Source organism: Zalophus californianus, chromosome 10 (genome assembly GCF_009762305.2).
Source record: "Zalophus californianus isolate mZalCal1 chromosome 10, mZalCal1.pri.v2, whole genome shotgun sequence".
Lineage (NCBI taxonomy): Eukaryota > Metazoa > Chordata > Mammalia > Carnivora > Otariidae > Zalophus > Zalophus californianus.
In genome coordinates, this window is record NC_045604.1 from 112,333,218 (window position 1) to 112,360,665 (window position 27,448).

A 27,448-nucleotide genomic window follows, 5' to 3' on the forward strand; every position below is an offset into this window, starting at 1 on the left:
TTTTAAAGATTTTTATTTATTGAGAGAAGGAGAGAGAGAGAGCATGAGAGGGGGGAGGGTCAGAGGGAGAAGCCGACTCCCCGCCGAGCAGGGAGCCCAACGTGGGACTTGATCCCGGGACTCGAGGATCATGACCTGAGCCGAAGGCAGTCGCTTAACCAATTGAGCCACCCAGGCGCCCCTCACGTTTGCTTTTGATGGGAGTGTTTATCTCTTTTCCATCCAATGTAATTACAGTTCCGTTTGGGATTAAGTCCACCATTTTACAATTTCTTTTCAGTTTGTTCTTTGTTCTTCTTTTCCTGGCCTTTTAAATAGTTAATTGACAATTCTTGACACAAGTGGCAGCAGCCTGAATGCACCGTAATACACCTTATTTCACTTCATTTATCGTAAGATCTTTCCATGTCCGTACATAGAGATCCACCTCCTTTTTCACCACAAAGTGGATAATCAGAGAATAACTCGGATGTGTGAGCGTTCTCCACATGCAAGTTAAATGGACTCGTTTGAGGGAGACAGTTAATAGACGATGGTTACCAGCAAACCAGGCAAAAGAATGTTTACTTAGAGAGAGACCTGCAGTCTGGGGCCAGAGTGCGGGACGGGCCTCAGCTCCCTGCCGGCTGGCTGCGAGGCAGTGCGGCCCGCCACTGGACTTCCAGAGGTAGTATTCTCATTTTCACCTGTTAAAGGATTAAAGGAGATGATGGAGGTGATGCAAACCTAACTTAACACTTCGCAAAGCGGAGCAAGGCAGGGAGCTTCTATAGACTAAAGAGAACAAGAAGAGAAAAACAGAATATTTCGGATTGGCGGGGGGCCACACAGTCACACTTGTTTGGGGTCAGAAGGAACAAGGAAGTAAGGACGGAGCCCGGGGTGGGTGGTGTGTGGGGACACTGCAGGGACTGGGTCCTTGGAGCACCTGCAGGGACCGGAAGTGATGGCCGGAGCGGCTCCATGCATCTTGAGCCCTGAAAGTTATCTCAACACCTCAAAACACTATTTTAAAAACTTAAATTCAGGGGCGCCTGGGTGGCTCAGTCGTTAAGCGTCTGCCTTCGGCTCAGGTCACGATCCCAGGGTCCTGGGATCGAGCCCCGCATTGGGCTCCCTGCTCGGAGGGAAGCCTGCTTCTCCCTCTCCCACTCCCCCCTGCTTGGGTTCCCTCTCTCGCTGTGTCTCTCGCTGTCAAATAAATAAAACAAAATCTAAAACAAAAACAAAAACAAACAAACTTAAATTCATGTATAGGTGAAATTTAGAGTTCCCATGAAATCACAAGTTTGATGGGCTAAATGATCTGCCACATCCCCCCTTGGGAAGCCTGGGGCTTGGGTGAAAGAGGTCTGGATGGAGGCCAGGGTGCCTTGCCCGGAAGACGATGTGGGACGATTCATTTCACATCCCCGAGCCTGCTTCCTTACCTGAAGCTAGAGTGATAATAGAAGGTAACTCGGAGGGAGGCCAGGGAGAATGAGAAGTATTTTCCAAGACGACGGACCAGGTTCCGAAGGGTGGAGGCAGAGTCTCAGGAACCCGCTGCGCCCGAGGGAACTGACGTCCCGCCTCACCTCCCAGCCGGGGACCCACCTGGACCGCTTTGTCGGCATCGGGGCCCAAACTCGGCATCCTGAAGGACCTTCCTTAAAAAAAAAAAAAAAAAAAAAAAGTGAAATTGAGTTTCGCGTTACCCAGGTGAGTGGAGGCCCGTTCTCGATTTATTGTGATACGGAAAAACAGAATGAGTTGTGTGTGTACGTCTTCGGGTTGGTGAAAGACCGGTGCCTGTGTTACAGGATTTTTTGTCTACGTCGGTGCCCGCGGTTCTCGTCCCGCCACTTGGAAGAATGAGGAGGTAGACCAGCCAGAGGGGTGGGCGGCCAAGCAAGGTTAATTGAGGGATAGCAACGTGACAGTATGAAGCTGTTGAGGAGGGAGGGGACCCGAGAGGGTTGTCACCAGAGTTTCTAAGTCTAGGGGTTTTTAGGGGCTGCTTTAATCTGATTAACCCTCTCTGTGCCTCTCATTGGATCAGGTTTTTGTCACCTATCTATCATGTGGGAAAGGGTGGAGGGCTCCTCCCAGGGTGGCGTAAAATCCTTTTAAGGGTGGTTTCCTCAGGCGCCTGGGCGGCTCAGTCGTTAAGCGTCTGCCTTCGGCTCAGGGCATGGTCCCAGGGTCCTGGGATCGAGCCCTGCATCGGGCTCCCTGCTCAGCGGGGAGACTGCTTCTTCCTTGGCCCCCCAGCCCCACTTGTTCTTTCTCTCTCTTGCCTGTGCACGCACTCTCTCTACTAAATAAATAAATGAGATCTTTAAAAAAAGGTTTAATGGTGGTTTCCTCTTAGGGTGGAGGCCCCTTGTCCCTGCCTGCCTTCTAACTGTCTTTCACAACCTGGCACGTAGTCAGCGCTCTGGCGGCCTGATATGGGCGATCCGTACCCAGCCAGCCTGCTGTCCCGTGGCTGTGGGGTTTGGGTGAGAAACGCACCTGCACAGGGGGGCGGGGCGGGGGTTAGGGAAATGCATCGAGGGCAGTGCCACGGCTTACTTACTGGATGTGTGCCTGCAGGGAGTGACCCTGTTCCTCTCATACACAGTGGAAAGGAGACCTCTGTGCCAGAGGGGGTGAGGACAAGAGCCACCACCCAGCAGAGGCTCGGGCCTCCCCCTCTTGACACTGCTCTGTGGAGGGGCAGCCCTGTCCTGTGGTTTGAAGTGCTGTGAGGTGCACGACCCCAGATCACCCGGGACATATCGCGTGTGGGCACTGACCTGTGCATCTGCGAGCTTCCCTCTGGAGAGAGCAGCTGGGTGAGTTCAGACAGGTCTGCGTGTCCAGGAGGCCACGGTCTCCGTCCCTCTTCCCTCCCAGAAGGCCCCTCGCACCCCTTTGCAGTCCATCCTCCCCCCTGTGCCTGACCCAGGCACCACTGCTTTGGGGACGAGGAAGCTAAGTGGTGGGAAGAGAAAATGAACACAAAAACTAAACAAGAGACTTATGAGGGAAAACTGAAAACCAGCAGGATGCTCGCCAAGTTTCTGCTTGCAGAATTGCTTTGTGTGTACATTTGAAGAGAGGCCGGGTGTTAGAACAGATCTGCACTTTCTCTGTGATTTTCCTATCCAGTTAAAAGCGGAACTTCAGTGGGTAGAATCTGAGGTAGTTGCCTCTCCCGTGGTCGTCAGGCGCAGATGCTCAGAGCACTGGGAGTCCACGGGTGGCCCAGCGCCGGGCCAGCATGCACACAGGTGACCCCGGTTTGCAAAACATGTAAAACCGTCCGGGGAGGGCAGTGAAATCTGTTTATCACACCCTGGTCTGTTGTTATAGATCTGTAATATAGATACGTATATGATATAATGGAGATGTATATGGACAAAATATGTATAACGTATGTAGTATTTTATCTATATAATTTTGTATGATTATTACAAAACTAGTAAGATTATCATATAAATGACACAGTTTATATATTAGAGTATTTGTAGTACTTAAATATATTTGTAAGTTAAAATCGTATATAAAATACTATGTATAATAAACATACAGAGTAAACATGTAGAGCAATATATAGTGAGGTGCATAGTATATACATATTTATATGTAGTATACATAAGCTGATATATAAATTATGTATTATATACACTCCACATATAGTATAAAATAACACATACAGTAAAAGTAGACATCTGCAGAGAAAGGCAAGGACATCAGAAATGTGAGAATGCATACGCAGTATACAGACATGTCTGGTAACGTATGTGTGTCACATATATTAGAGAACATAATGCATGTTTGTGGTCCTTATTTATATGTCTTTTCCTGGAATTTGCAGTTTTTTTCCATTATGTTTATGAGAATAATTCATCATCACGTACAAAGCTACGGCTCACTCATTGCACGGCTGGATAGCGTTCCACTGTAGACCGCATCCTAGCTTCTTTATGCCTCCTCTGGCCCTTGGAAATTTGGGTTGATTCAGCTTTTTGGTGCTGCAAACAATGTTGTGAAGAACGTTCTTACACGTGTGCATGAGTTTACCTGAAGAATGTGTCCATCTAGGGCTGGAACGGATGGGACCAGGGTAGGGCGTCTTCAGCTTTATAAGATGATGTCTAATTTTTCCAAATCAGCTGATCTCCGTGAAGACCTCAGAAGAAAGCTTCCAGCATCAGTGTGCATAAATTTGGAAATTCTTGTAATGATATCATCACTGAGAGGCTGCAGCATGGGGAGACGTGGCTGGCTGGCTCAGTCTATGGAGCATGCAAGCAACTCTTGATCTCAGGGTCGTGAGTTCAAGCGCCACGTAGGGTGTGACGCCTCCTTAAGAAAACAGTGGTAAGGAGGCTACAGCTCAGTACTGGGCGTCACAAGAGTCTGGAGCCCAGACGAGGGCTGACCAGGACGAGCAGCAGGTGCTCGACTACCAACCCCGTGAGTGGCCTCGGATGGATCCCTATGCTTCTGTGGGCCACAGTTTACTCACCTGCAAAATGGGGATGAAAACGGACTCTGATGTATCAATATAGCTTGCAAGAGGAAGCACATGGGGTTCCGTGAGGAATAGAAGCGGTGGGAAAACCTCAGTCACTCAGGAAGATCCAGAACAAGAGCTGCGATTTCTTTTCTGGGGAGCTCTGGAGCTTGGCGGAGGCCCCAGCAGGTAACAGGTGTTTGGAGAGGTCTGTCGACATGAGTACACGACTGAATAAATAAATGAAAGAATAAATGGCCCAGCTCACTCCTTCCGAAGAATACATCAGCGCTGTCCAGTAAGAATATGTCATGTGTGTAACTAGAATTGTCTACCCTAAAAGTATAAAAAGAAAAGGTAAAAGCTATTTTAATTGTTTTATTTAACCCAACGTATTCAAATATTATCATTTTAACGTACACAGTTAAATCAAAACCAAACTTTCGAAATCAGCAAAAGCAAATTTAAAAATGGAAAATAAATACAGTCATGGGTTTTGTTTTTTTTTTTTTCACTGTTTGAACTACCATTGCATTTTCGGACCTCTGTCATGGGTCCTCAGAACTTTCTAGAAAAGTCTAGTGGTCATCAGGGCTGCCGGTCCCATGTCATCTGGAGTGGCTCCTCCCGTAACTCGATGGAAGGAGTGGATATGTGGCAGAACTTCGAAACGGACTGCCCCGTGCTTGGTCTGCCATCCTGGGGCTGCCTTACCTCTGGGTCCTGCCATGCTGGGGTGACTACTGTTTTAGGGGCCCCCACCGTATGGTCAGCTCTCAGATTCATGTCTCGGCCCTTGAGCTGAGTTTGCCGGAGCAGAGAGTGCCTGAGTGCAGCTTCTGGGGGGGACATCCGAAGGCCGAGCTAGCTTCTCACTCAGCAGCTGTGGAAAGCAGCCCTCTCTAAATGTCATAGACCAGCTTCCCCAGAAGCAGGGCCTCGGCGGGGAGCCTTGGGCGGGTGGCTGATGAGGGAGTGTTCTCAGGGGAGATGGTGAGGAGTGAGGGGTGCAGAGGAGGGCGGGGGATGGAGGCGAGCCGAGGTCCAGCCTCACCGGGCTCCCCGGGAGCTCTGCACCTGGAGGCCAAGGGCCAGAGTGGACCCCACGCCAGTCAGCTCTAGGCTGAGGGTTACCGGGAGGGGGAGCAGGAGCTCAGGCATGGGCTGGGAACGATTTTCCAGAGAAAGGTACAGCTGGGTACAGCCGCAGATCCTGGGATGCACCAGGGACCTGGGGGTCTGGCTGGGACGACATCACCTTCATGTTCTTCATCTGTAAAACATAGGTGATCATGTTCCCTGTCTCCCAAGATTGTTATGGCACGTTTATACAAAGTTTCAATAATGCCAGCTTTGCACAGATTTTATTTTATTTTATTTTATTTTATTTTATTTTATTTTATTTTATATTTTATGAGAACTCCCTGGATTATCTTTGCGACGTTTTTATAAATCTGAAGCTATTCTAAAGTAAGTTGATTCAAAAATTACTGAGACTCAGACATTTGCACCCCCATGTTCACCGCACTATTCGCAACCAAAAGGGGGAGCCCCCCGCCGAGTGCCCATCGATGCATGGTTGGATAAACAATGTGTGGTATATGCACACTGTGGAATATTACTCAGTCTTAAAGAGGAAGGAATCCTGGCACCTGCTCCAACACGGATGAACCTTGAGGATGTGATGCTGAGTGAAGTGAAGTGAGCCAGATGGAGAAGGATGGACACACTGTACGATTTCACTCTTCAGGGGTCCCTGGAGTCGTCAAAGTCACAGAGACAGAAAGTAGATGGTGGTGCGGGGGGGTCAGCGTGTAGCCGGGGCAGGGTAGGGTCTCAGTGGGGGGGATGGAACGTTCTGGAGCTGGACGGTGGGGATGGCTGTTCAGCAGTGTCAGTGTCTTTAATGGCACTGAAGTGGACACTTGGAAATGGTTAAGATGGTGCATTTAATGTTGTACAGGTTTTACCACAATAGAATGTTTCTTAAAAAACATGACTATTGAAACCACCATTTCCAGGGCAGTCCTCCTGCCTGCCGGCTGGGTGCCCTTGAACAGGATGCTGAGCCTTGGTCTTCCGCGGGCGCAGTGTGCAGGGTCCCCGCTGTGTGTCGGGTATGGGCAAGGACGAAGATGTCGCAGAAGAAGCCACTCGCCTGCAGGGGGAGCCCTCGGCCCTCCCTTTGCGGCTGAAGAACTGGGGCTGCCGTCCACTCCTTTTCAAATTTCTGACATCTGGGAAGCCCCGAGGTGCTTTGCTCCCAGAGGAGCTCCTCGCTCATTTCTCCAGGGTATCTCTTCTAAAAGGGGCTGACCCTAAGCTCACTGAGTGGGACAGGGGTGAGGAGGGAGAGAAGGACTCGAGAGGTCGAATACGGCCCCAAATCCTCCAAACGCCTTCCCCTTCTCACTTGACCAAGCCCCCCTTCTGCCTCCAGCCTCAGATGTGCACCTGCTCCAGTTCGGGGCGTGGTCAGCAATCCGTCCCCGCTCAGCTCCAGGGACCTCGGGCACGTTGTTGGTCTCCTCGGCACCCCATCCTGATGGTACCCTCGGTTGAGAAGCTGACCTCGAAACACGATCTGGGCGTCCGGGGGGAGGGTGCGTTTCTGCCCCGCCCAGCCAAGCCCAGCTTGACCAGAACCCAGCTGCCAGGCCCTGCTGTGCGTGTGGACCACATCCCCTCCTTCGAGTGGGCCTGCCTCTACCGGACACCGTGCCTTCTTTGTGCTCCTTCCCGAGGAGGGCTGGCGGGAACGGAAAGTGGGGCTCGTGGTGAAGCGTCAGCCCCTGCGCAGATTGACAGATTGACAGAAAACATACTTCTCTGGAGCCAAGCAAGCAGCTCGCTGGCCAGTAGACCAGTAATTCTCCGGGGCGCCGAGACTTACCGAGCGCCTACCACCAGCCAGGCGCTGCCTTCAGCCCCTTCTAAAGGTCACCTTGCTTAATCGTGGTGGCATTTTTTTTTAACACAAAGAGAAGTGCAGAGTAGTATACAAACACTCATTCACCCACATGCTGATTCTGAGTGTTAATATTTTGTCGTATTTACCTCAAAAATATTCTTTCCGGGGTGGGGGGGAGATTCAATGGGTCCCGTCTATCTCTCCCAAATTCCATTTGCTCCCCTCTCCTGGAAAGAAGCCATCATGTATCTATAAATAATATATACATTGTTTGGCATTGAATTAAATTTTTATTAACTTAGTTGCAGATTTGCAGGCAGCCCTAGGAAAGAATACATTTCGCGGGGTTTCCCCTAATGTTACTGCCCTATCCTAACCAGGGTGTTGACATTGACACAATCCACCGACCTTCAGATTCCCTCCTGTCCCCTGTTCTCATCTGTGCCCCTTCCGTCTTTGAATGAACACAAACAGTATACTTATACGTGTCCTTCTGCAATGCTGTGCCCTTCTCAAAATCTCTCCGTCTTGGTACTTTCTGTTCTAGTTCACACGGTGTATAAATATACTGCAATTTTTTATTCATTCCACATTGACATCAAAGTAGGGTTTGGGGTGGTTTTTTACTTTTTTCTGGTGTTATGAATAGCTCCTCAGTGAAGAGTGTTGTATTTGTCATCACAAAAGCTATACTTTAGAGAATGTGACCAGCAGTGGAATTTCCGGGTCATAAGATACCTGCATTCCACTTGATTAGACACCCACAAATTGTCCTCCAAAGCGTCTGTACCAATTTACACTTCCTCCAGCAGTGTCCAGATATTTCTGTTTCTCTTCATCTCCTGTGCAGAAGAGGGTCCCCATCTCGTCGTTGTTTGAACTTGCATTTCCCTGATGTAAGTAAATTTCTGATTAAAGCGGAAAAGGAAATTATTAAAAGCAACTGAAGTCTCTGGGATTGCTGAGAGAGCAGGCTCGAAGCTAGGCAGGCAGAAATGTGCGGATCGGCCAATAGCTGTGCAACGCTGTCCCGTTGCTGAGTCACAGATGTCAGCACTCAAGATCACAAACGGTAGCCCCCGGATGCTGGTGGAAGCCCACTGCGCCGCCTCCCCTTAGACGTGGGGGTGCAGGTGCTGCAGCCCCCATGAGCCGCCACCATCAGGGAGGCTGTTCTGCTTCACAACCCCACAGCCCCTGAGGGAAGCCTGGCTGGGTGCAGCTGGGAAATGTGCATCTGATGTCTCACCTTCTTCTTTTTTTAAGCAGGCTCCACACCCAACATGGAGCCTAACGCGGGGCTTGAACTCATGACCCTGCGATCAAGACCTGAGCGGGGACCAAGAGTCAGATGCTTAACCGACTGAGCCACCCAGGCGCCCCTGATGTTGGGGGAAAAGACTCTCAGAGGAGGGAGTTCCTCAAACACAGAAAGAAAGGTTCCAAATGCCCAATGGCCAAAAAAATGACAAATGTCCAGTATACCTAATTAGTAGTAAGTTGAACATCTTTTTAATATGTTTTTTGGCCTCTCGGATTTCCTTGTCAGAGTGAGTTACCCATACCTATCTTTTGCCTCATATTGAGTGTATGAGCTCTTTATAAACTCTGTTTATAATCTTTAAACCTATTATATGCGTTCCAGTATTTTCTCTCGGCCCGTGGCTTCTTTTCCCTTCGGTCATGGTGTCTTTGATCAAACACCTTCGTCATGCTGACACTTAACAATTATCAATGGTTGTCTTTATCGCTTGTGTCCCCTGTGCCTCCCTGGTTTGAGAATATGGCTAGATGGGGTATTTGGATTTATTCTGCTGAAAACAAGTACATTCTAGATAAAATATAAAAACGATCTCATTACAAGCAGTGAAGAGAGTGAAGAGATAATTGCATGTAACACTGTACATGCAATAGGAAGAGCATGAAGGACATTTGCCAGCCTGGGTGACCGTGAGCTTCCTCGAAATGGCCTCGTGGTGCACGGCAGGTTGAAGACCGGGGTCTGTGCCCTCTTTGGAAAATAATAGAAAGCCACTGTCCCTTAAAAGTGGGACCCCAAAGGCTATCTATCTATAAAGATATATATATATATATATATATATATATATATATATATATATGTATCTCCAGGGCAAGACGGAAGCAAAATTAAACTTGAACCTTTGCCAGCACAACGAGGAATTAAAAGGAAAGCTGGCTGGATACAGCAGAGGTGGCCCAGGGCCAGCTGGGGAGGAGGCTTCTCTCTGAGAAGTTCAACCATACCCCTGCCCTCTTGAGGAGCGATAGTCCAAACCTGGGGTCTTAAAACCTTGAGCTTCAAAAGCAAAGTTGTCTCAGACTGGTGATCTGTCTCAGTACCCAGTGGAAGCAAATGTAAATTCTTCTTTTCTTCCTTTTTTTCCCAAGTAACGGGGGGGGGGAGGGGTTTCCTCTCTTCTTCTAGTATCTAGAGGTGACCCTTGAGCTAATAATGTTTGGTCTTTCATGTTTTCTTGTGCTCATTTAAGATTATACGTTTCCCTTTAAACATGGCTTTGTCTGCTTCTCTTGAGTTCTGATAAGTAGGACTTTCATTATCAATTCCAAATAATCTGTATTTCATTATGCATTATTTTGCACTTTTGCATGTATAGGAGATTCTTAGCTGGCGGTTTATTACCAGTTTTTATTCAGGTGGCATTTACATAAAGGGAATGCACATATCTTATGTATTAGAGATCAAAGGATTGTGACAAACACACATGCCCGTGCAGCTCATACCCTGATGGAGAGCTAGAACATTCTATCAGCCCACACAATTCCCCCGTGCACTCTTCCACAGCATGGAACCACCATTAGAACCACCATTTTCCTGGATCATCATATGGTTTTGCCTATTCTAGACTTTTTGACAAATGGGAAAATAGATTTAGTTTGTGTTGGGCTTTGTTCACTCAGCAGAATGTTTTTGAGATTCATCCTTGTTGTTGCCTGTGTCCATAGTCTGTTCCTTTTTATTGCTGAGCAGTATTCTGTCTTATGACTGTGCAATAATTTGTTTATCTGTGCTGGTCGGAATGAGCATCTGTAGACCAATTAGGGAAGAATTGCCATCCTAACCATATGTCAATATGAATATTTTGGTTTTCTTTAGTTACACTCAGCGATGTTTTATAATTTCCATTGGAGTTTTGCCTGTATCTTTAAACATTTATCCCTAAATAATTCCTTTTTTTATGCCTTTGGTATTTTTTTAAGTTTATTTTCCAATTGTGCAAGGCTAACATATAGAAATATAATAGATACTGATATTTGATGTCGTACCTTGCTAAATTTTATTACAAGTTCTAGAGACCTTTGTGGATTCTACAGAATTCAGTATATACACCATCATCTTTTTAAGACCAGATTTTCTCTCCTAGCCATGTGCAGTTTTTTCTGTTTCTTGCTTCACCGTGCACTGGCTGGACCTCCGATTCAATGTCAGCTGTGAGCAATGAGAATGTGCATGTTGTTGGTCTTGTTCCCAGACATTCAGTATTTTAATTCAAATATTGAAAGCATTCAGTATTTTATCATGCTGGCCCGGGTGGCTAGCTCTTGGTTCCTGAAGATGCCTTTATAAGGTTGAGAAAAGTCCCTTCTATTGGTTATTTGCTGAGAGTTTTATCATGAATGGATGCTGATGTTTTTCAAATGCTTCTGGGCATCTGTTGAAATGGTTTACGGATTTTCTCTTTTGTTCTGTCAGTATGGAATCATGGATTGAACTGTGACCCCAAAAAGAAGGATAGAAGTCCTAATGCTCAGTATCTAGGAATGTGACCTTCTTTGGAAAGAGAGTCTTTGCAGATGTGATGAGATGAGGTCGTCAGGATGGCCCTCGTCCAATGTGACTGGGGTCCCTGTAGGGAGAAGGAAATACCCTGGGAAGACAGGGCCACCTGTGGAGAAGACACTGCCATTTGACAACAGGGGTAGGGATCCGAGTGACGTGTCTACAAGCCAAGGAGCTCCAAGGCTCGGCAGCAAACCCCAGAAGCAGGAGAAGACAAGGGAGTCTTATCCCCTAACCAGTTTCAGACTTCAAGCCTCCAGGGCTCTGACACAGGAAATTTCTGTTGTTTTAAGTCCCCAGATTGTGGTGCTCTGTGGCCAGCCCTAGAAAAACAATATATAGTTGGATTACCTTAATGGATTTTGTAAAGTTAAACCAAAATTGCATTTCTCTCAATCATACTATGTTATCCATTTTAGATGTGTTAGGTTAGATTCGTTTATACTTTGTTAAGGATTTTTAAAAATTTTTGGAGTACTTATTTTATTTTATTTATTTATTTTTAAGGATTTTATTTATTTATTTGACGGAGAGAGACACAGCAGGAGAGGGAACACAAGCAGGGGGCGTGGGGGGAGGGAGAAGCAGGCTTCCCGCCGAGGAGGGAGCCCGATGCGGGGCTCGATCCCAGGACCCCGGGATCATGACCTGAGCTGAAATCAAGAGTCCAACACTTAACTGACTGAGCCAGCCAGACGCCCCTTTAAGGATTTTTGTGTCTGTGTTCATGAAGGAATAGTATCTGTGGTTTCCTTGCGGTATATCGGGATAATTTTCTTCTAATGTCTCTGATTTGGGTATCAGATCTTTAAGCAAAAGTTTGAGGAAATGGTTGTTCTTTTTTTTAAGGCGATTTTTTTTTAGTGCGGCTGAAGATTCACAACAAAACGCACAAAAGGAGGGAGGTACAGTGATTTCCCTTATCCCCCTGCCCCCCTCCCCCCAGTCATCAGCACCCCTCACCGGAATGGTGCACTCCCTACCAAGAGTGAACCTGCCCTGACTCATTATTGATCAGTCAACGTCCATAGTTTACCTTAGGGTCCACTCCGGATGTTGTACATTCCATGGGTTTAGACCTTGGGGGAAGTGGATTGTTTCTAAATTTCATTTTGCATCTGTCTGTTGCTAGGGTACAGAAACACAGTTGTTTGGGTATATTGGTGTTGTGTCCTGCCACCTTGGTAAATTCACTCGCTCTAGTTCTGGGTGGTGGTGGTTTTAGATTCCTTAGCATTCTCGGGATAGTTCCACATACACGTTCCTTTCCGGTTTTTATGCTGTTTTCTTCTTGCCCTGTCTGTGCCCTAGGACTCCCAGGTAGTGTTGACTAGAAGCGAGAGCGAATGTCTCGCCTTATTGCTAATCATGGCGAAAATGTTTGACCCTTCACTGTTAAGCATGAACTCAGCTTTAGATTTTCAAAGACAGTGCTTATCAGCTTGAAGAAGTTATAACCGTAAATGGGTGTTGAATGTTGTCCATTTTCCCGCTGCATTTTGGGGGGCATTTTTTGCATGATTTATTTTTTCTTCAATTTTTCTTTTCTGCATATGAGATGATCATATGGTTCTTCTACTAACATAGTGAGTTACACTGATTTTTCAATTAATTAAAACAACTCCATTCCTGGCAAAAGCTCTGCTTATATGACATTGTATTATAGTTTCCTCAGAAGTTCAGTGGAACTCACTGGTAAAGCCATCTGGACCATGAGTTTTCTTTGTGAGGAAGTTCTCTGTATGTGTGTGTATGTGGTTTTTTAAATTGAAAATATATTTTTTTAAAGTAGGCTCCACACCCAGCGTGGAGCCCAACGTGGGGCTTAAACTCACGATCCTGAGATCAAGACCAGAGCTGGGATCAAGAGTTGGAGGTTTAACCAACTGAGCCACCCGGGCAGCCTGAAAATAATGTTTTAATTGTGGTAAAATACACATAAAATTTACCTCCTTAACCATTTTTTTAAGTATGAAATTCAACAGCATTAGGCACCACAAATTCCGTGGCTTGAAGCAGTAAAAATGTGTTGTCTAACAGTTCTGGTGGTCACAAGCGTGACAGGAGTTGAAATCCAGGTGTTGGTAGGAATAGTTCTTTCTAGAAGCTCTAGTGGAGAATTCATTCTTTGTTTCTACCAGCCTCTAGAGGCTGCTGGCCTTCCTTGGCTCGTGACTGCTTTACCCCAGTCTCTGCCTCCAACATCCCATGGCCTTCTCCCCAACGCGGGCCCTGGTGCCTTCCTTGTAATGACATCGGACCCACCCAGATAAAGCAGGAGACTCTCTCCCCATCTCAAGAGCCTTAACTTGGGGCGCCTGGAGGGCTCAGTGGGTTAAGCGTCTGCCTTCAGCTCAGGTCATGATCCCAGAATCCTGGGATCGAGTCCCACGTTGGGCTCTCTGCCCCTGCCCCAAGCTCATGTTCTCTCTCTCTCACTCTCTAACTCAAATAAATAAAATCTAAAAAAAAAAAAGAGCCTTAACTTGACACATCGGCAGAGTCCCTTTTTCCATGTAAGGTAATATAGTCACAGGCTCTGGGGACTAGATGCTCTTTGAGGGGCTGGTACTGTGTCTAACCAGAGTCCACCTTCTGGTTCCCAAAGAGTCACATCCATCCAATATACAAAATACATCCATCCCATTCTACTACCCCTCAGATATAGTAGCAATGTCATATAAGCAGGGCACGACTCCCAAGTCCCCAAATCTCCTCATCTACGTAAGGTCAATCAGATATGAGGGAGTGTCTGTGTGTGATTCATCCTGAGGCAAAATTCCTCTCCATCAGTGCACCTAGAGGACAAACTATCTAATCCCCTAAATACGAGGGTGTGATAGGCATAAACTTTCCCATTTAAACGGGAAGGCAGTGGCAGGAAGGAGGGATTGCAGTCCCAAGCAATCTTGAAATCCAGGGGAGCAAACTCAGGTTTCAAGGCCTAGGAACTGTCGTCTGTGGCTCACGGTTCTACCCAGAGTCTTCCTTCCCTTTTCGTGAAGGGTAGCGCGTGTCTGCAGCGGCGGAGTGTTTTCCGCCTGTTTCCTGCCTGCATTGTTTTGAGAGGCAGACAGCTTTCTTTCATTTCATGTTCCTCTGTCCCTCTCCATCCAGGCTGGTGGTGTTTCTGCTGATACAGGATGTTCAGAAACCGTGTGGGCCTTCTCCGCGTGCCGTTAGAGAAGAGGCTCATTCTGTCTTCTCTCTCTATTCTTTGCTCCTGCTGAAATGCCACACACCTAATCTCTTCCAAGAGCGCTCTGTGTGATGACGATTGTGGCTTTTGTCCCTTTCCAGGTCCACACACACACACACACACACACACACACACCCTGGGCTTTCTCTCCAGAGCACACTCTCCTGACCGGAGTCCCCAACCTTACGATCGTCGGCCACCGGGACGAGTTCTTCTCCGTGTACCCAGGGGACGCAGTCTAGCTGCGCAGGACCACTTCTCCCTGGTTGCTGGTTCCCAGCAACTCATTCCTCGCTTCCTTCAGAGGCCTCCCCTGAAGTGCCTGTCATGTGGGAAGCCACCAGCCGTGTGTTTATGGCAGTTTGGGTGTTACCATCTAAGCTGATGTAGATTTTCTGTGCCCCGGTCCTCCCTAGCCGACTTGTTAACATGCACATGTCTGCTGACAATCTGTTCATGGCAATCTAGGCTTTTCCTGTCATGCTTCTCTAAGAAATTCTTCCAGTCTCTACCCATCCCCCACGCCTGGGGTCTGTTGCATGTCTGCAGGTGCTTGTGAGAGCCCACCCTGGGTGAACCAGAGCCGGGATTTTGTGCTCCTCCGTGGCCGGGTGCCATGCCGTTGTCTGTCTCCACGGCAATATGCTCATCCAGGCTGTTGTTAACAGACATTTGGGGTATTTCCAGTTTTTAGCTATTTGAATGCGCTTTCGAGGAATGAGCCTCTTTTGGTGGGCGTACGGGTAAATATCTAGGCGTGGGGTCGCTTCAGGGGCCATCCTTTCTGCACTCCTGGTCTGGTGTGGACAGCCAGCTCCCACGCTGCTTCTAAAGGTGGGCAGCTTAGCTCCTCGTCAGTCCTGACCTTCTCTGGGAAGTCCGGTCCACATCCCATCCTCACTGGGGCCCACGCCTTGCTCTTCTGCCGTCGAACCCAGGCTCCTGAGGTTGTGATCATGTCTGGAAGCTCTGTGGGTTGTTTGGCCTCCGCTTTCGTTCATTGCTGTAATAACTTAAAGTCCTCCCTGTATCTGGTACGCTTTCTTGCTTTCGACACCAGCCATATATTAAAAACATCTTGGGAAGGGGGCAATTTTAGCCAGCACATCTGTATGTTTGGGGAAGGAGGGTGAATGTACTTCTGCATCAGGCTAACAGAACAAGTCTCTTATTTAAACCTTACCCTTTGAGGAACAAACCTTTGAAATAAAGTAATGTTGATATTTCCACTTTACACATGAGCATACGGAAGCCAAAGAGAGTTAAGTAGCTTGTCCGAAGTCCGACGAAGAGATCCCAACATTTTTGACATATTTAAACCCTCCCAGGGTTCATGGAGGATGTGAGCAAATCTCTTTACTTCAGGTGGGAATTTTAGGATGGGTGCTTGAGAAGGTATCCTATAGTATCACAGGAGGATTTGATTTTTTTTTTAAAAGATTTTATTTATTTATTTGAGGGCGAGAGAGAGAAAGGAGGAGGAGCCGAGGGAGATGGATACGCAGACTCTGCGCTGAGCACAGAGCCCGATGTAGGACTCATCTCACAACCCTGAGATCATGACCTGAGCCCAAATCAAGAGTGGGATGCTCAACCAGCTGAGCCACCCGGGTGCCCCTGGAGGATTTGATTTCGTGACCTTCACAGTATCGAGATGATACTCGTTCAGCACTTGGCGCAGTGCCTGCCACGTGTTCGGGCTTAATAAATGTTTGGGGGCTGTTGTTACCATTTTCCCTGCCTTCAGAGTCCTTCGCCTTCCCCCCAGTATGATTTATAGGCTGGTGCCCCAAACCTCCTCAAACAAGAGGTTCTGGGGGGGAGCGGAATTTCCATAGTGAGAGTGTTGAGGAGCCAACTGCTGGCTCTTTGGCATCGGGGATTACCACAGGGGCTGTGAGGGTGGTCTCCGGCACCAGACAGCCTGGGTTCAAATCCCGGCTCTTCTGTGGACTGGCTCTGCCATCTCAGTGTGTTGGACTTTTCTGCCTTAGTTGTCTGGAAAACAGAGACAATCGTTCTACTGTTTCGTAGATTTATTGTGGGGCTTCGGGGAGTCTCCAAATAAAAAGCGCATAGAAAAGTGCTTGGTACATAGCAGGTAGGCATTCAGTAAATGCTAGTTTGGTTAGTGTGGCTAGTATTGACGGCTGTTTGCAAAATATTTCTGGCTTTCTGTCCTCTAGGCACATGGTGGTGTCAACCCTCCACGTCACCAGCTCTGGCCAAGGAGTTGTGAGTGGAGTGTTGTGTCACTTCTGGGCCAGAGCATTTCAGTGTTCATGCTGGACCCTCCAGGGCGCTTTCCCTCTGTCACCATGGCAGAAATCCCTGACGGTGGCCACTCCATCGTCCTGGGTTTCCGAGGGGCCGTGGTGGGCATAATCCCTTTGTTATTTCAGGTCTTGGAAATACCACAGCATGATGTCGCTTATCCCGACAAATCTACGTCAACTAGATTGACAGTCGAGGATACAGTACTCAAAGCATTTTAACAACTCTTTTGAAAGCTCCCGAGCAGGACGTGGAAATCCTTGCGTTTTGGTAGGACAGCCGATAACAGCCCCTTTCTGCGAGTCCACCTGCGTCGTGAAGTCCCGAGTCCCAACTCCGCTGTGTGTTCCAAATCGTCAGTTTGCCTCTGTAGTTCTCAGTGTTTTTTTTTTAAAGATTTTATTTATTTATTTGAGAGAGAGAGAATGAGAGACAGAGAGCACAAGAGGGAAGAGGGTCAGAGGGAGAAGCAAACTCCTTGCTGAGCAGGGAGCCCGATGCGGGACTCGATCCCGGGACTCCAGGATCATGACCCGAGCCGAAGGCAGTCGCCCAACCAACTGAGCCACCCAGGCGCCCCTGTAGTTCTCAGTTTCCTAAATGGAAAGCGGCCAATGTGACTGGAGCAATGGATGGACAGTCTTAATATAATTGGATTCTTGCCATTAATCGAAAGGTTTTAAAAGTCAGAAATTCTGGTTTTCTGTTTGCTGTTCCCCCAATGAAACAGAAATGGTATAAGGATCAGTCTTCTTTGGTGAGGATCTAAAGAAGTTGCAGGCAGACACATTTCAGTGCATGTTTCCTAGAACTTTCTAACAGTTGGAAATATCTGACAATGGGGCCCACAACCTGTAAGGACCGAGTTCCCTTTTCTGGAGGCATTCAGAACTGGTCACGTCAGAACCCACGGCTTGTTCCCCTTTCCTCCCACACACCTATGTTTCCAGCCCTAACAGCTTCTTTGCTCTGCTGTGAGAATCCTGTTGTATCCTTGGGACCCCCTCCGCCCCAAAATTCGGTACCTAGGAAATGCTCAGGCAATGTTTGCAGGAATAAAACTTTCAACCTGGGCTGCACATTAGAATCATCTGGGGGAGCTTTAAAAAATAAAAAATTCCAAGTCTGGGCCACATCCCAGATGAATTAAATCAGAACTTCTGGGGGTGAGCTCCAGGCTGAGTATATTCGAACTCTCCCCAGGTGATTGGAAAGTGCAGCAAAGACCCAGAACCGCTGAGCTAGAGGTTGTGTCAAGGGTGTTAAAATAATACATTTATGTTATCATTCTTGAATAATGTCTGTGCACTCATATAGTGCTTTACAGTTTCTGGAAAATGCAGTGAACTTTTAGACATTTAGTAAAGACCGTAGCCTCTCGTGAGGGACAGAGATACGTGCTGACTAATACAGGGACGTTAGCAGAGAGTGTGTGTGTGTCTGGGGGGTAGAGAGATGCGGAGTCAGGGAAAGTGCTGAGCATATCAGTTGAGGCAAGAGCAGCTGAAAGGAAGGCCAGGGGGCGGAAGGAAGCAGCACTGGAGGGGGGCTGTGTATCACAGGATCCGCAGTGTCCCCCTGTGACTTGGGGAAGCCTGTGAGTAGCAGGGACCAGCACTTGCTGGGGTATGGTGGGGGAGAGCGTCTCTGACTGTGTCAGCTCGCAGGGTCGTCCTGGGTGTGGTCATGGGTAACCTGGTCAGGGTCCAGTAGCTGTAGCAAGGAGAAGGACTTCCTGGGGGAGAACCCAGACTGGGGTCTGGGCTCTTGATTGCTGTAACCAGCTCCCAGCGGGTGTTCGTAGAACACCGAACCCTCGGCTCAGAATCAGGAGGTCCCAGCTCCTTGCTTTAGAAAGGAGGCCCTCCCGGATGGAGCCCTTCCTGGTGCCCCAGCTTCCTCTTCTGCCATTTCTGCACCCACACTTTCAGCTCCAGGAGGACCGCAGTGTGTGCAGCTGCTTGATGCCTCAGAGACTTTGTGCCTACCAGAGGCCGCTGCCTCCTCCTGTGCTTAACTCCTCATCCCCGGCATCAGCTCAGGCTCCGCCCCACCCAGGGGTCCCTTCATCCCTTCCCTGAGCCCCCACAGCCTCACTTTGGAACAGCCAGGACACTTGCTCTGGTGTTCCGTCCTCCAGATTGGGGGAGGCACCTAATGCACCCAGGTATCCTCAGCTCCCAGCACTGGGCAGCCTGCCCTCTGGGCGGGGAGGGGCAGTGTGTGGGGGGTGACCGGGTAAGGCGGGTGTGCGAGAGAGCAGGTGAGCCAGTGGGTGGATGGATGAATGAGTGAGCAAGTCAGCCAACGAGGGGTGAATGAGTGTGTGGGTGAGTGAGTGAGCAAGTGGGGGGACTGATGAATGAGTGAGCGAGCGAGGGAGTGAATGAGAAGGTGTGGGTGAGTGAGTAAGGGGGTGGACAGATGAGTGAATGAGCGAGCCAGTGAGGGGGTGAGTGAGTGAGTGAGCGGGGGTGGGAGGGTGGATGAATGCATGAATGCGAGTGGGGAACAAATGAGTGAGTGGAGGGTGGGTGCGTAAGCGAGGGGCGGGGCGACAGCCAAGGGCAAAGGCTGAGGAGTGAGCGAGGGACTTGTGGGGCGGGGTGCGGGGGCGGGATGCGGCCCACGCGGAAGTCCGAGTAAGCGGACAAGGGGATGAGTGTGACGACAAGCGGCCGAGCGAGCGACTGAATGAGTGGGCGAGCGGCGCCGGCTGCGAGCCCGAGGCGGGGAGCGGGAGCGCACGCGGGAGCGCGGGCCCGTCCTTCGGTGGCCGCGTGGCCGGGGCGGGGCGGGGCGAGGCCGGACAAGGGGCGTGCCAGGCCTGGGGTGGGCGTGGTGAGGTCAGGCAAGGGGCGTGGCAGGCCCTGGGTAGGCGCGCCGAGGCCGGGCAAGGGGCGTGCCGAGGGCGTGACCGGGCCGGGCCCGGGCGGGGCGTGCCGAGGTGGGCGTGGCGAGGCGGGCCGGCCGGCGCGGAGGAAGTCACGTGGCGCGCGCTCACATGACTGGCGGCGTGATGGACCGGCTGTCGGCGGAGGCAGGCGCGGCGCCAGTCGCGGCGGCAGCTGAGGCGGAGGCTGACGAGGAGGCGGACCCGCCCGCGGCAGGTATGGCTGGCGGTCCCCCTGCTCCAGCGCGCGGCCCCGGCTCCGCGGCCCCGGCTCCGCGGCCCCCACCCTGTGACCCCCGCAGCCCTCGGCTCCTTGGCTGCCCTCTGGCGCCCCGCGCGCCCCTGCCACGCTGACGAGCGCGCCGCGGGCCCGGGGACCCGAGCACCTGCTCAGGTTTGTCCTGGCCGCGCCTCCCTGTGCAGGCCCCCCGGGGCGGAGGTCCGTCCCCCCCGGTCCACCCACCCCTCTCCTCGCGGTGCCGCCCCGGCGGGCCGCGTGGGGTGCAGCCGCCGGACTTGCGGGGCTCGGACAAGAAATTGCGCGGTCCAGGACTTGTGAGTTCTCATCCGCAGACCCGACGTAACTTCGCTCTCAGTGCTTCTGCCCTAAGTGGATGAGCGTAAGCACGGAAAAGCGTGCGCGAGCCTTGGCCTTTCTAGGATGCTCCCCCTTGAAAAGTTCCCTCAACTGGAGAACAGTTGTAGGGCAGTGTTGGTAGGAGTTACTGCTGCTGCTTGGCGCGGGTCGGGGACGGGCACAAGGCTGAGGGACTCCGCCTGGGGGGGGCGGGGCTGGCGAGGTGTCCCCAGGGGGCTGTGCTTACAGTGAGTTGTGGGGGCTCCCAGAGTGTTTATTCGTTAGGGAGAGAAGGGAGGGGAGTGGCAAGGAAGCTGCGGGGCGGGGGGGGGGGGGGCATTGGACTAGACTCATGGATACAAAAGCACCTGGGTGAGTCTGCGTCTAGAAAGAAGTCCCCCATCTCCAGAATTGGTTTTTAGTTATTTTTCATTTCATTTGTAGCTGTGTAAGGGGAAGCATGTGATGGCTCTTGCTGTTGATTAGAACATTGTGTTCTCGAGGTCACATGTTTGAGCCCGGCGTGGGCAGTTGGCCTCACCGATACCAGGGCCCCAGCCTGGACCCCTTGGCTGGTCACTCTTGGGGATGAGAGGCTGTCATTTGCTTATTTCCGCTCGGACTGTGAAGCAGTTCACAGTTGCTGGATGTGGTGGTGGCTCGGGGGTCTCTGCACGCATGGGTACTGCGGTTGGATGTGTCATGCGGGACTCACCCACTGGCCGCTCTTTATGGATGGCACCAGCTCTCAAGCTTGCTTTCCCTGTGACTTCGCTGGGAATAACCATGGTAGTTGCCCTTCTTTGGGGTCGTGGTGATTTTATTAGGTGTGCTCACCATGCGGACGGTGTAGCATCTCTGTTTACAGAGTGCTGTTTTACAGCGGGGGTGAGTCTCAAAGTGGGGTTCACTGACTGTTGGTATGTAGCCTGTCATTTCATTCCCTTTAAAACCTTTTGACTATCCTATGAGGCAGGTGAAGTGGTAGAACAAACTTTTTTTTTTTAAAGATTTTATTTGAGAGAGAGAACGAGCGGGGTGAGGGGCAGAGGGAGAAGCAGACTCCCCGCAGAGCAGGGAGCCCGATGATGCCGGACTCAATCCCAGGACCCCGGGATCACGACCGAAGCCGAAGGCAGATGCTTAACTGACCGAGCCACCCAGGTGCCTGAGAACAAACCTTTTTTACGCTGGGATAAAAATAAAACACAGAGGCAAGTGACTTGCCCAAAGTGGGCAAGTATCAAGGAAGCACGTTCAGGTGGGAGTCATGGTTGGGTGGGTTGGAATCAGAAAACCTAAGGTTTTGAGACTGAATCTTGTCTATAGACCATAAGTGTCTATTTCACACTTGAGCCAACGCTGATTTGGATTTGTTGGAAGTGTTTTTGCTTATGGACGTAGAATGAAGTTTGTCTTCTCTGGTATTCTGTCTACACAGGTAGAACCCACTCGTATTAATTGTGGGGGCTGTGAGGTCTAGGTCTTTGTAGTGCCTTTGGGATTGTCAGAGAAAATTGTGTTCCCTGGTTTTCAGCATTAAGAATCATATTCTAATGCTTTGCAGCTTAATCTGTGAATGGTAACTCCCTAAAAATTTAACTTTCAGTTAAGCAATACGTGGACAAACACGTTTTCTTTAAAAAACGGTAAAACATTATCAATTAAGTGAAAGTCTCACATTGATTGCCATAACCCTCTTTTTACCAGAGGTGACATTGTTACTGGTTGGGACGGATTCTTTTTTTTTTTTAAAGAGTTTATTTATTTATTTATGAGAGACAGAGAGGGAGAGAGAGAGAGAGAGAGAGAGAGAGGCAGAGGGAGAAGCAGGCTCCCAAGGAGCAGGGAGCCCGATGCGGGACTCGATCCCAGGACTCCGGGATCATGACCTGAGCCGAAGGCAGACGCTTAACCATCTGAGCCACCCAGGCACCCGGTTTGGGACGGATTTTGTGTCCTGTTTTTATAGTTTTACGTATCTGTACTTAGGAAACACGTGCCTCCTCGCACACATGTGCCCGTGTTCCCCTAGGGCAATATATTAGTTTTCTGCTGCTGCTGTAACAAATGACTACAAACGTGGTGGCTTAAACAACACAAATTGATCGTCTCACAGATCTGGATGGAGGTCAGTAGTCCAGAATAGGTTTCCCTGAGCGAGTTATCAGGTGTGGGCCGGGCTGCGTTCCTTCTGGAGGCCCTAGGGGAAAATCCATTTTCTGGCCTTTCTAGCTTGCAGACACCTCCCACATTCCTTGGCTGATGATGGTCCCCTTTCTCCAGCAACCATGGGCCACGTCTTTCTCATGCTGTCATTTCTTTCGTTCCCCTTTTTTTGTCTACTTCTTCCACTTTTGAGGACCCTTGGACTACACTGGCCCCACCTGGATAATCCACAACCCATGGCCTATTTAAAGGTCCACTGGTTGGCCACCTGAATTCCATCTGCTACCTTAGTTCCGCTTTACTGTGGAAACAACAAATTCAGTTTCCAGGGCTTAGGTTGTGGACCGCTTTGTGGGGGAGGGCGTGTTGCTGTGCCTTGTACAAGTAGCTGCCCTGGGGCTTGCATCGCTGGTTCCTGGGTGTACATGTCTTTTCTTTTAGCAGACACCCACACCTTAGCCTCTGTGGGGACTCCTACCAGTTTATTCCTATGACTGTCGAGTGCCCTATTAAGAACATCATTTCCTCATAACCTCCTGGATGCTAACTACCATTCTTATAAACTCTCTTCAGACTTAACAGACATTCAGAAAGTGTTTCATTTTTGTTTGGACTTCATTTCCTCTAGTATTAGTGGAGTTTAGTTTCTTGTCATAGTTTCATCTTATGTGGCCTCTGAACTGACTCACCGTTCATATCTCTTGCCCATTTTCTTAGGAGTGTGTCTTTTTCCTTTTAGATTTGTTGCGTTTCTTTTTTCATTTTGAACATAGACCCTTTGGGGATTTTATGTTAAAATTATTACTATCACAGTATCCAATGGGAACATCCTGTTCTCTGTGCAGGATGAGATTGTATTTCAGGTCCTGTTTTGAGGTTCTTAAGCTCAGCAGTTGGGACGTAGAGTAAGAATGGCAAGGGATGAATGTGATATATGCTTGACTATGTAATTTGAGTTTTTGAGGTTGCATCATAACCCTGATAAAAATACACACAAACGACTGCTGTGTATCATGGCCCCACTTTCTGCAATCCAATGGACCTAAACTTGGCTTTAGAACATGGAAGAATCAGCTTCACTTCTGTTGGAGTGGCTAACTTGATGGCATTCCATACATTCCATCTGGTTAGGAAGCTCCAAGCCATTGTCTCCTGGTTTTCTCTGGGGTTACGGCTGAGCTCTGCTCATCATCCGAGCTCCTGCACAGGGGCCCCCACCTTCTCTGCATGCCTGGGCGATTTCCTTGGTCTCTCGGCCCCAGCCACCACCCCTTGCCTGCTTTTTCTCTGGGTGTACATTCATCAGAATTCATTGAGCTGTCACATAAGATGTATGCATTTGGGTTAAATTATACCTCAAAGTGATGTTTGCATTCAGGAAAAAACTTCCTGTCCATCCTCCTCTCCATCACTATGCACATTTTGATTGTAAACTCTCAGTAGGCAGAAATTATTATTTTTCTTTACCTCCCAGGATCTAGAGTAAGATCTGCTGTGTAGAAAAGGTTAAATGTTTCAAAAGAATTTTTACTGTTAAGTTTTTTTAAGGATAATATCACATTTTAATTTGATAATGATAGCTGTGAAAATACTATTTAAGTTTGCTTTATTGGTCTTTAAACTCTCCTATAGACATACACAATTTGCAAGGTAAAAATGTGTCAATTTGAAGAAAGAGGAACTGACTGAATCACTATTGTGTAGAACAGATCTTGCCAGAATTTGTGGTTAGCAAGAAAGTAATGTGTTCCGGGTGGGGGAATTCTGTTTTGGTATTATTTTTTCCTTCCTAAGAAAAAGGCAACACAAAAACGAGATGTTTGTCCGTCCCACTTGCTGGGCAGAGGCTGAAGGGGTGGCCTGTCTGTGAGTAGGGCCGGCGGGAGGCGCAGGGGAATGCCTGGAGCCCAGGGTATGTGGAGACCGTGACTCTTGAGCCTGTTACCCTCTGAAGAACTGCAGTGTTTTTGCTGTCTGTGTGTTTTTATTATAGAATCACTCAAAAACCATAACCAGACTTCAGGGGTAGGGGCTCTTTGTTAAAATAGTCAGGATTAAAATATCTTGTAGTGCTGGGGGCCCAGGATGGCCTGAGATGCATGTTCTGTCAGTCGTTTGACTTACAGGGGACTCTGATGCCACACTTCACGTTTTCTTTTGGCTGGGTTGCTGCAGGGGAGCACACTGGCTGTTTCTGCCTGTGGAGCAGGTGTTCAGTGGGGGTTTTCGAGGACTCCTGACCAGTTTGGAGGTTGTGTGCTCAGCAGAGGTGAGGGGAAATTATGTGATGCCTCATTAATTCCAGGGAAGCTCGGTATGGACCGGAGAGACTTGTGGGTTAGGTACTGTCCGAGATGTCCATTTACATGGGTCTCCCGAGGATCTTTCCTAACTGATTTGTGCCGGTACAGTTTGTTTACCACAAGTCTTACGAGTGAGTTGTAATCAAACCAGTAAAATTGCACTGTTGTATGAGAATTGGCTTTTGGAGGAGAATGTTGTTGTACAAGAACGTAACTGCAAGTTCGAACATTTTATAAACGGAGAACTTACCCATAATCCCACCACTTCAACACAACCACCGCATGTTAGTGTGCACTTGACTTGTGAGCGACAAGGTGTCAGCTGTATGCGGCAAATACAGTGCGGTGCTGGAAATGTGTTTTCTTTCTGACTTTCTCAACATTTCTTTTTCCAGTTTATTTTGTCATAAGGTTAAGATATATCATATATATACAAAATATGTATTAATTGACCTTTTATTATCAGTGAGGCTTCCAGTCAACAGCAGACTGTTAGTAAAGTTTTTGGGGAGTCAGAAGTTACATGTAGATTTTCAGCAGTACAGGGGGTGGGGTTGGCGCCCCTAACCCCCATGGTGCTTGAGGGTCAACTCTATTTCCTTTTTCCCATGCATATGTTTTTTATGTGGCTATTCTCAGTGTATATACCCTTTATAGCCTGCTCTTTTCACTGAACATTCTTTTTACACTGGTAAAAGTAGCTTTTATCATTGTCTGTTGAATGCCTGCATGATAATGCATCAAGCTCTCTGTTGTGCTTCTAAAGTACTAATGTCATACAATCTGTGTTAAAGATACTCTTGCCGGGGCGCCTGGGTGGCTCAGTCGGTTAGGCGTCTGCCTTCGGCTCGGGTCATGGTCCTGGGGTCCTGGGATTGAGCCCCGCATCGGGCTCTCTGCTCAGCGGGGAGCCTGCTTCTCCCTCTCCCACTCCCTCTGCTTGTGTTCCCTCTCTCGCTGTGTTTCTCTCTGTCAAATAAATAAATAAAATCTTTAAAAAAAAAGATACTCTTGCCATATGTTTTTCAGATGATTCTTTTAAATTGAAACAATGGTAAAATTTGTCCTCAAGGGGCGCCTGGGTGGCTCAGTCGGTTAAGCGTCTGTCTTCGGCTCGGGTCATGATCCCGGGGTCCTGGGATCGAGCCCTATATTGGGCTCCCTGCTTGGCGGGAGGCCTGCTTCTCCCTCTGCACCACCCCCCTCATGCTCATGTGCTCTCGGTCTTTCTCTCTCTCAAGTGGGTGAATAAAATCTTTAAAAAAAAAAAAGTTAAACAAACAAACTTGTCCTCCAGCTTGCACTTGGTACACAAAGTCTGTCTCCTACTAAGTTAGTTCCCCACCTTAGAGGTGATGGCTGTTTCAGCCTTGCAGTTGAATCAGAGTTTCTGTAAACTCGGTTATCCGTCTTTGAGAACTGGTAGATGCCCTTAGGTGACCTGTTCAGGGACCTTTGCAAATGTCAGAACTGAGTCCCCCCTTCCTCTGCTGAGGGTGTCCAGAGAAGCCAGAGAAAACACACATTTTGGTGACTCCCATTTCTGTCAAGTTAAAAAACATGCAGAATTCAACTCTGTCATGTAGGGGGATGCTTCCTTAGGTGATAAAACTATAAATGAAGAGCAAGCAAAATACCACGAAAAGTAGGCAGTGGTCGCTCTGGTAGGAGAAAGGGGGTTTGACCTATAAGGGATACAGGGCAAGTGGGGGTTTCAGGTGCTGGTGGTCTTTTAATTTTCCACCTGCTTGTGTGTTCGAGATACAATTTTGTTGCACTGTCCATAGACATGTTACATACACCCCTTTCTGTGTGGGTGTTAACCTATTTCACAGTGGAAAACATGGAGGGAAACCCCGAGATCCCAAGATGTCAAGTGCACCTGCTAACGATGCGGCTTGCCCAGCAGAGGTGGGTGCAAGGGGTCTTGTTTTAAAGTAGTTTTGTAGGCATTTTGAACTCTCTTGGTTTCTACTCTCTAGTTAATTTTGGAAATGCATTTGTACTGAAATACATGTTTTATTGTGTCAACGTCCAACTGCATCAGCAGGAGACAACCTCCCACCTGCCCTGGCTTCCACTGTTTGTGATGTCTGTGTCTGAATATGATTGGCGCTGGTGAGTCCAGCTGTTTTGGTGGCCCCTGGGACCCTCAGGACTCAGACCTTAGGGCTGCTGGCCTGTGTCACAGCTGGAGAGCTGTCTGGGGACTTCACTTGCTGTTCAAGTATGTCCTTGGCCAAAGCCATCTACTGTAAAGGAGTCTGGCGATGGTCGTGACTTAGCACTGTTAATTGTCTTTGGGACGGCAAGGTCACCTCCCAGCTCCTGAGAAATGCCCCTCACTGCTGGGTTTTTGCACCAAGGGGAGATTTAAGATCGCATTTGTAGCTCTTCTGAGGAAGGTCTAGAGGTGCAGTCCTTTATCTCGGGTGTCCCAGGTGTGCCGCTGATCTTGCTCCTTAGGACAGACGGTGAAGCTGGGAGTCTCTTGGAGCCCCTGCAGAGTTTAGAGGTTCACTGTGACCTATGGAAGTGGCGTGTTTCCCGCTATGGACTGGGTCACGGGTGGAAGGTGTGTTTTGCCTCCTCCCGGGATGGTCTTCCATGTAGGGCATTCTTCACGGTGCAGAGTACGGGTCGTGTTGATGGCGAAGCCTTGCAGAGCGCTTCCTGTGTGTCAGACACTCTGGTGGGGCCTTACGGAGGAGATGCCATCCCCTTCACAGTAACCCTGTGAAGCAAGTAGTCTAGCACCCCCACTTTACGGATGGGGAAACTGAGGCGGCAGCAGTCCCGTCACTGGCCTGGGACCA

General features: G+C 49.0%; 1 protein-coding gene across 7 annotated transcripts in view; it reads left to right on the forward strand.

Annotated features, from left to right (window-relative positions):
- Window positions 1-27,448, forward strand: part of SNX8 (sorting nexin 8) — a 64,200-nt gene that overhangs the window by 4,139 nt on the left and 32,613 nt on the right. Inside the window, exon 1 of one of the 7 annotated variants that reach the window (XM_027610944.2) lies at window positions 19,657-19,800. The exons of 4 other annotated variants lie outside the window; for them this stretch is intronic. In XM_027610944.2, the coding sequence (XP_027466745.1) occupies window positions 19,695-19,800 (106 nt within the window). In that variant the 5' untranslated portion in view covers window positions 19,657-19,694. Of the gene's footprint in view, window positions 1-19,656; window positions 19,801-19,859; window positions 19,978-24,128; window positions 24,196-27,448 lie in introns of those variants that run through there. 2 more of the 7 variants (XM_027610947.2, XM_027610949.2) reach the window with 2 other exon arrangements.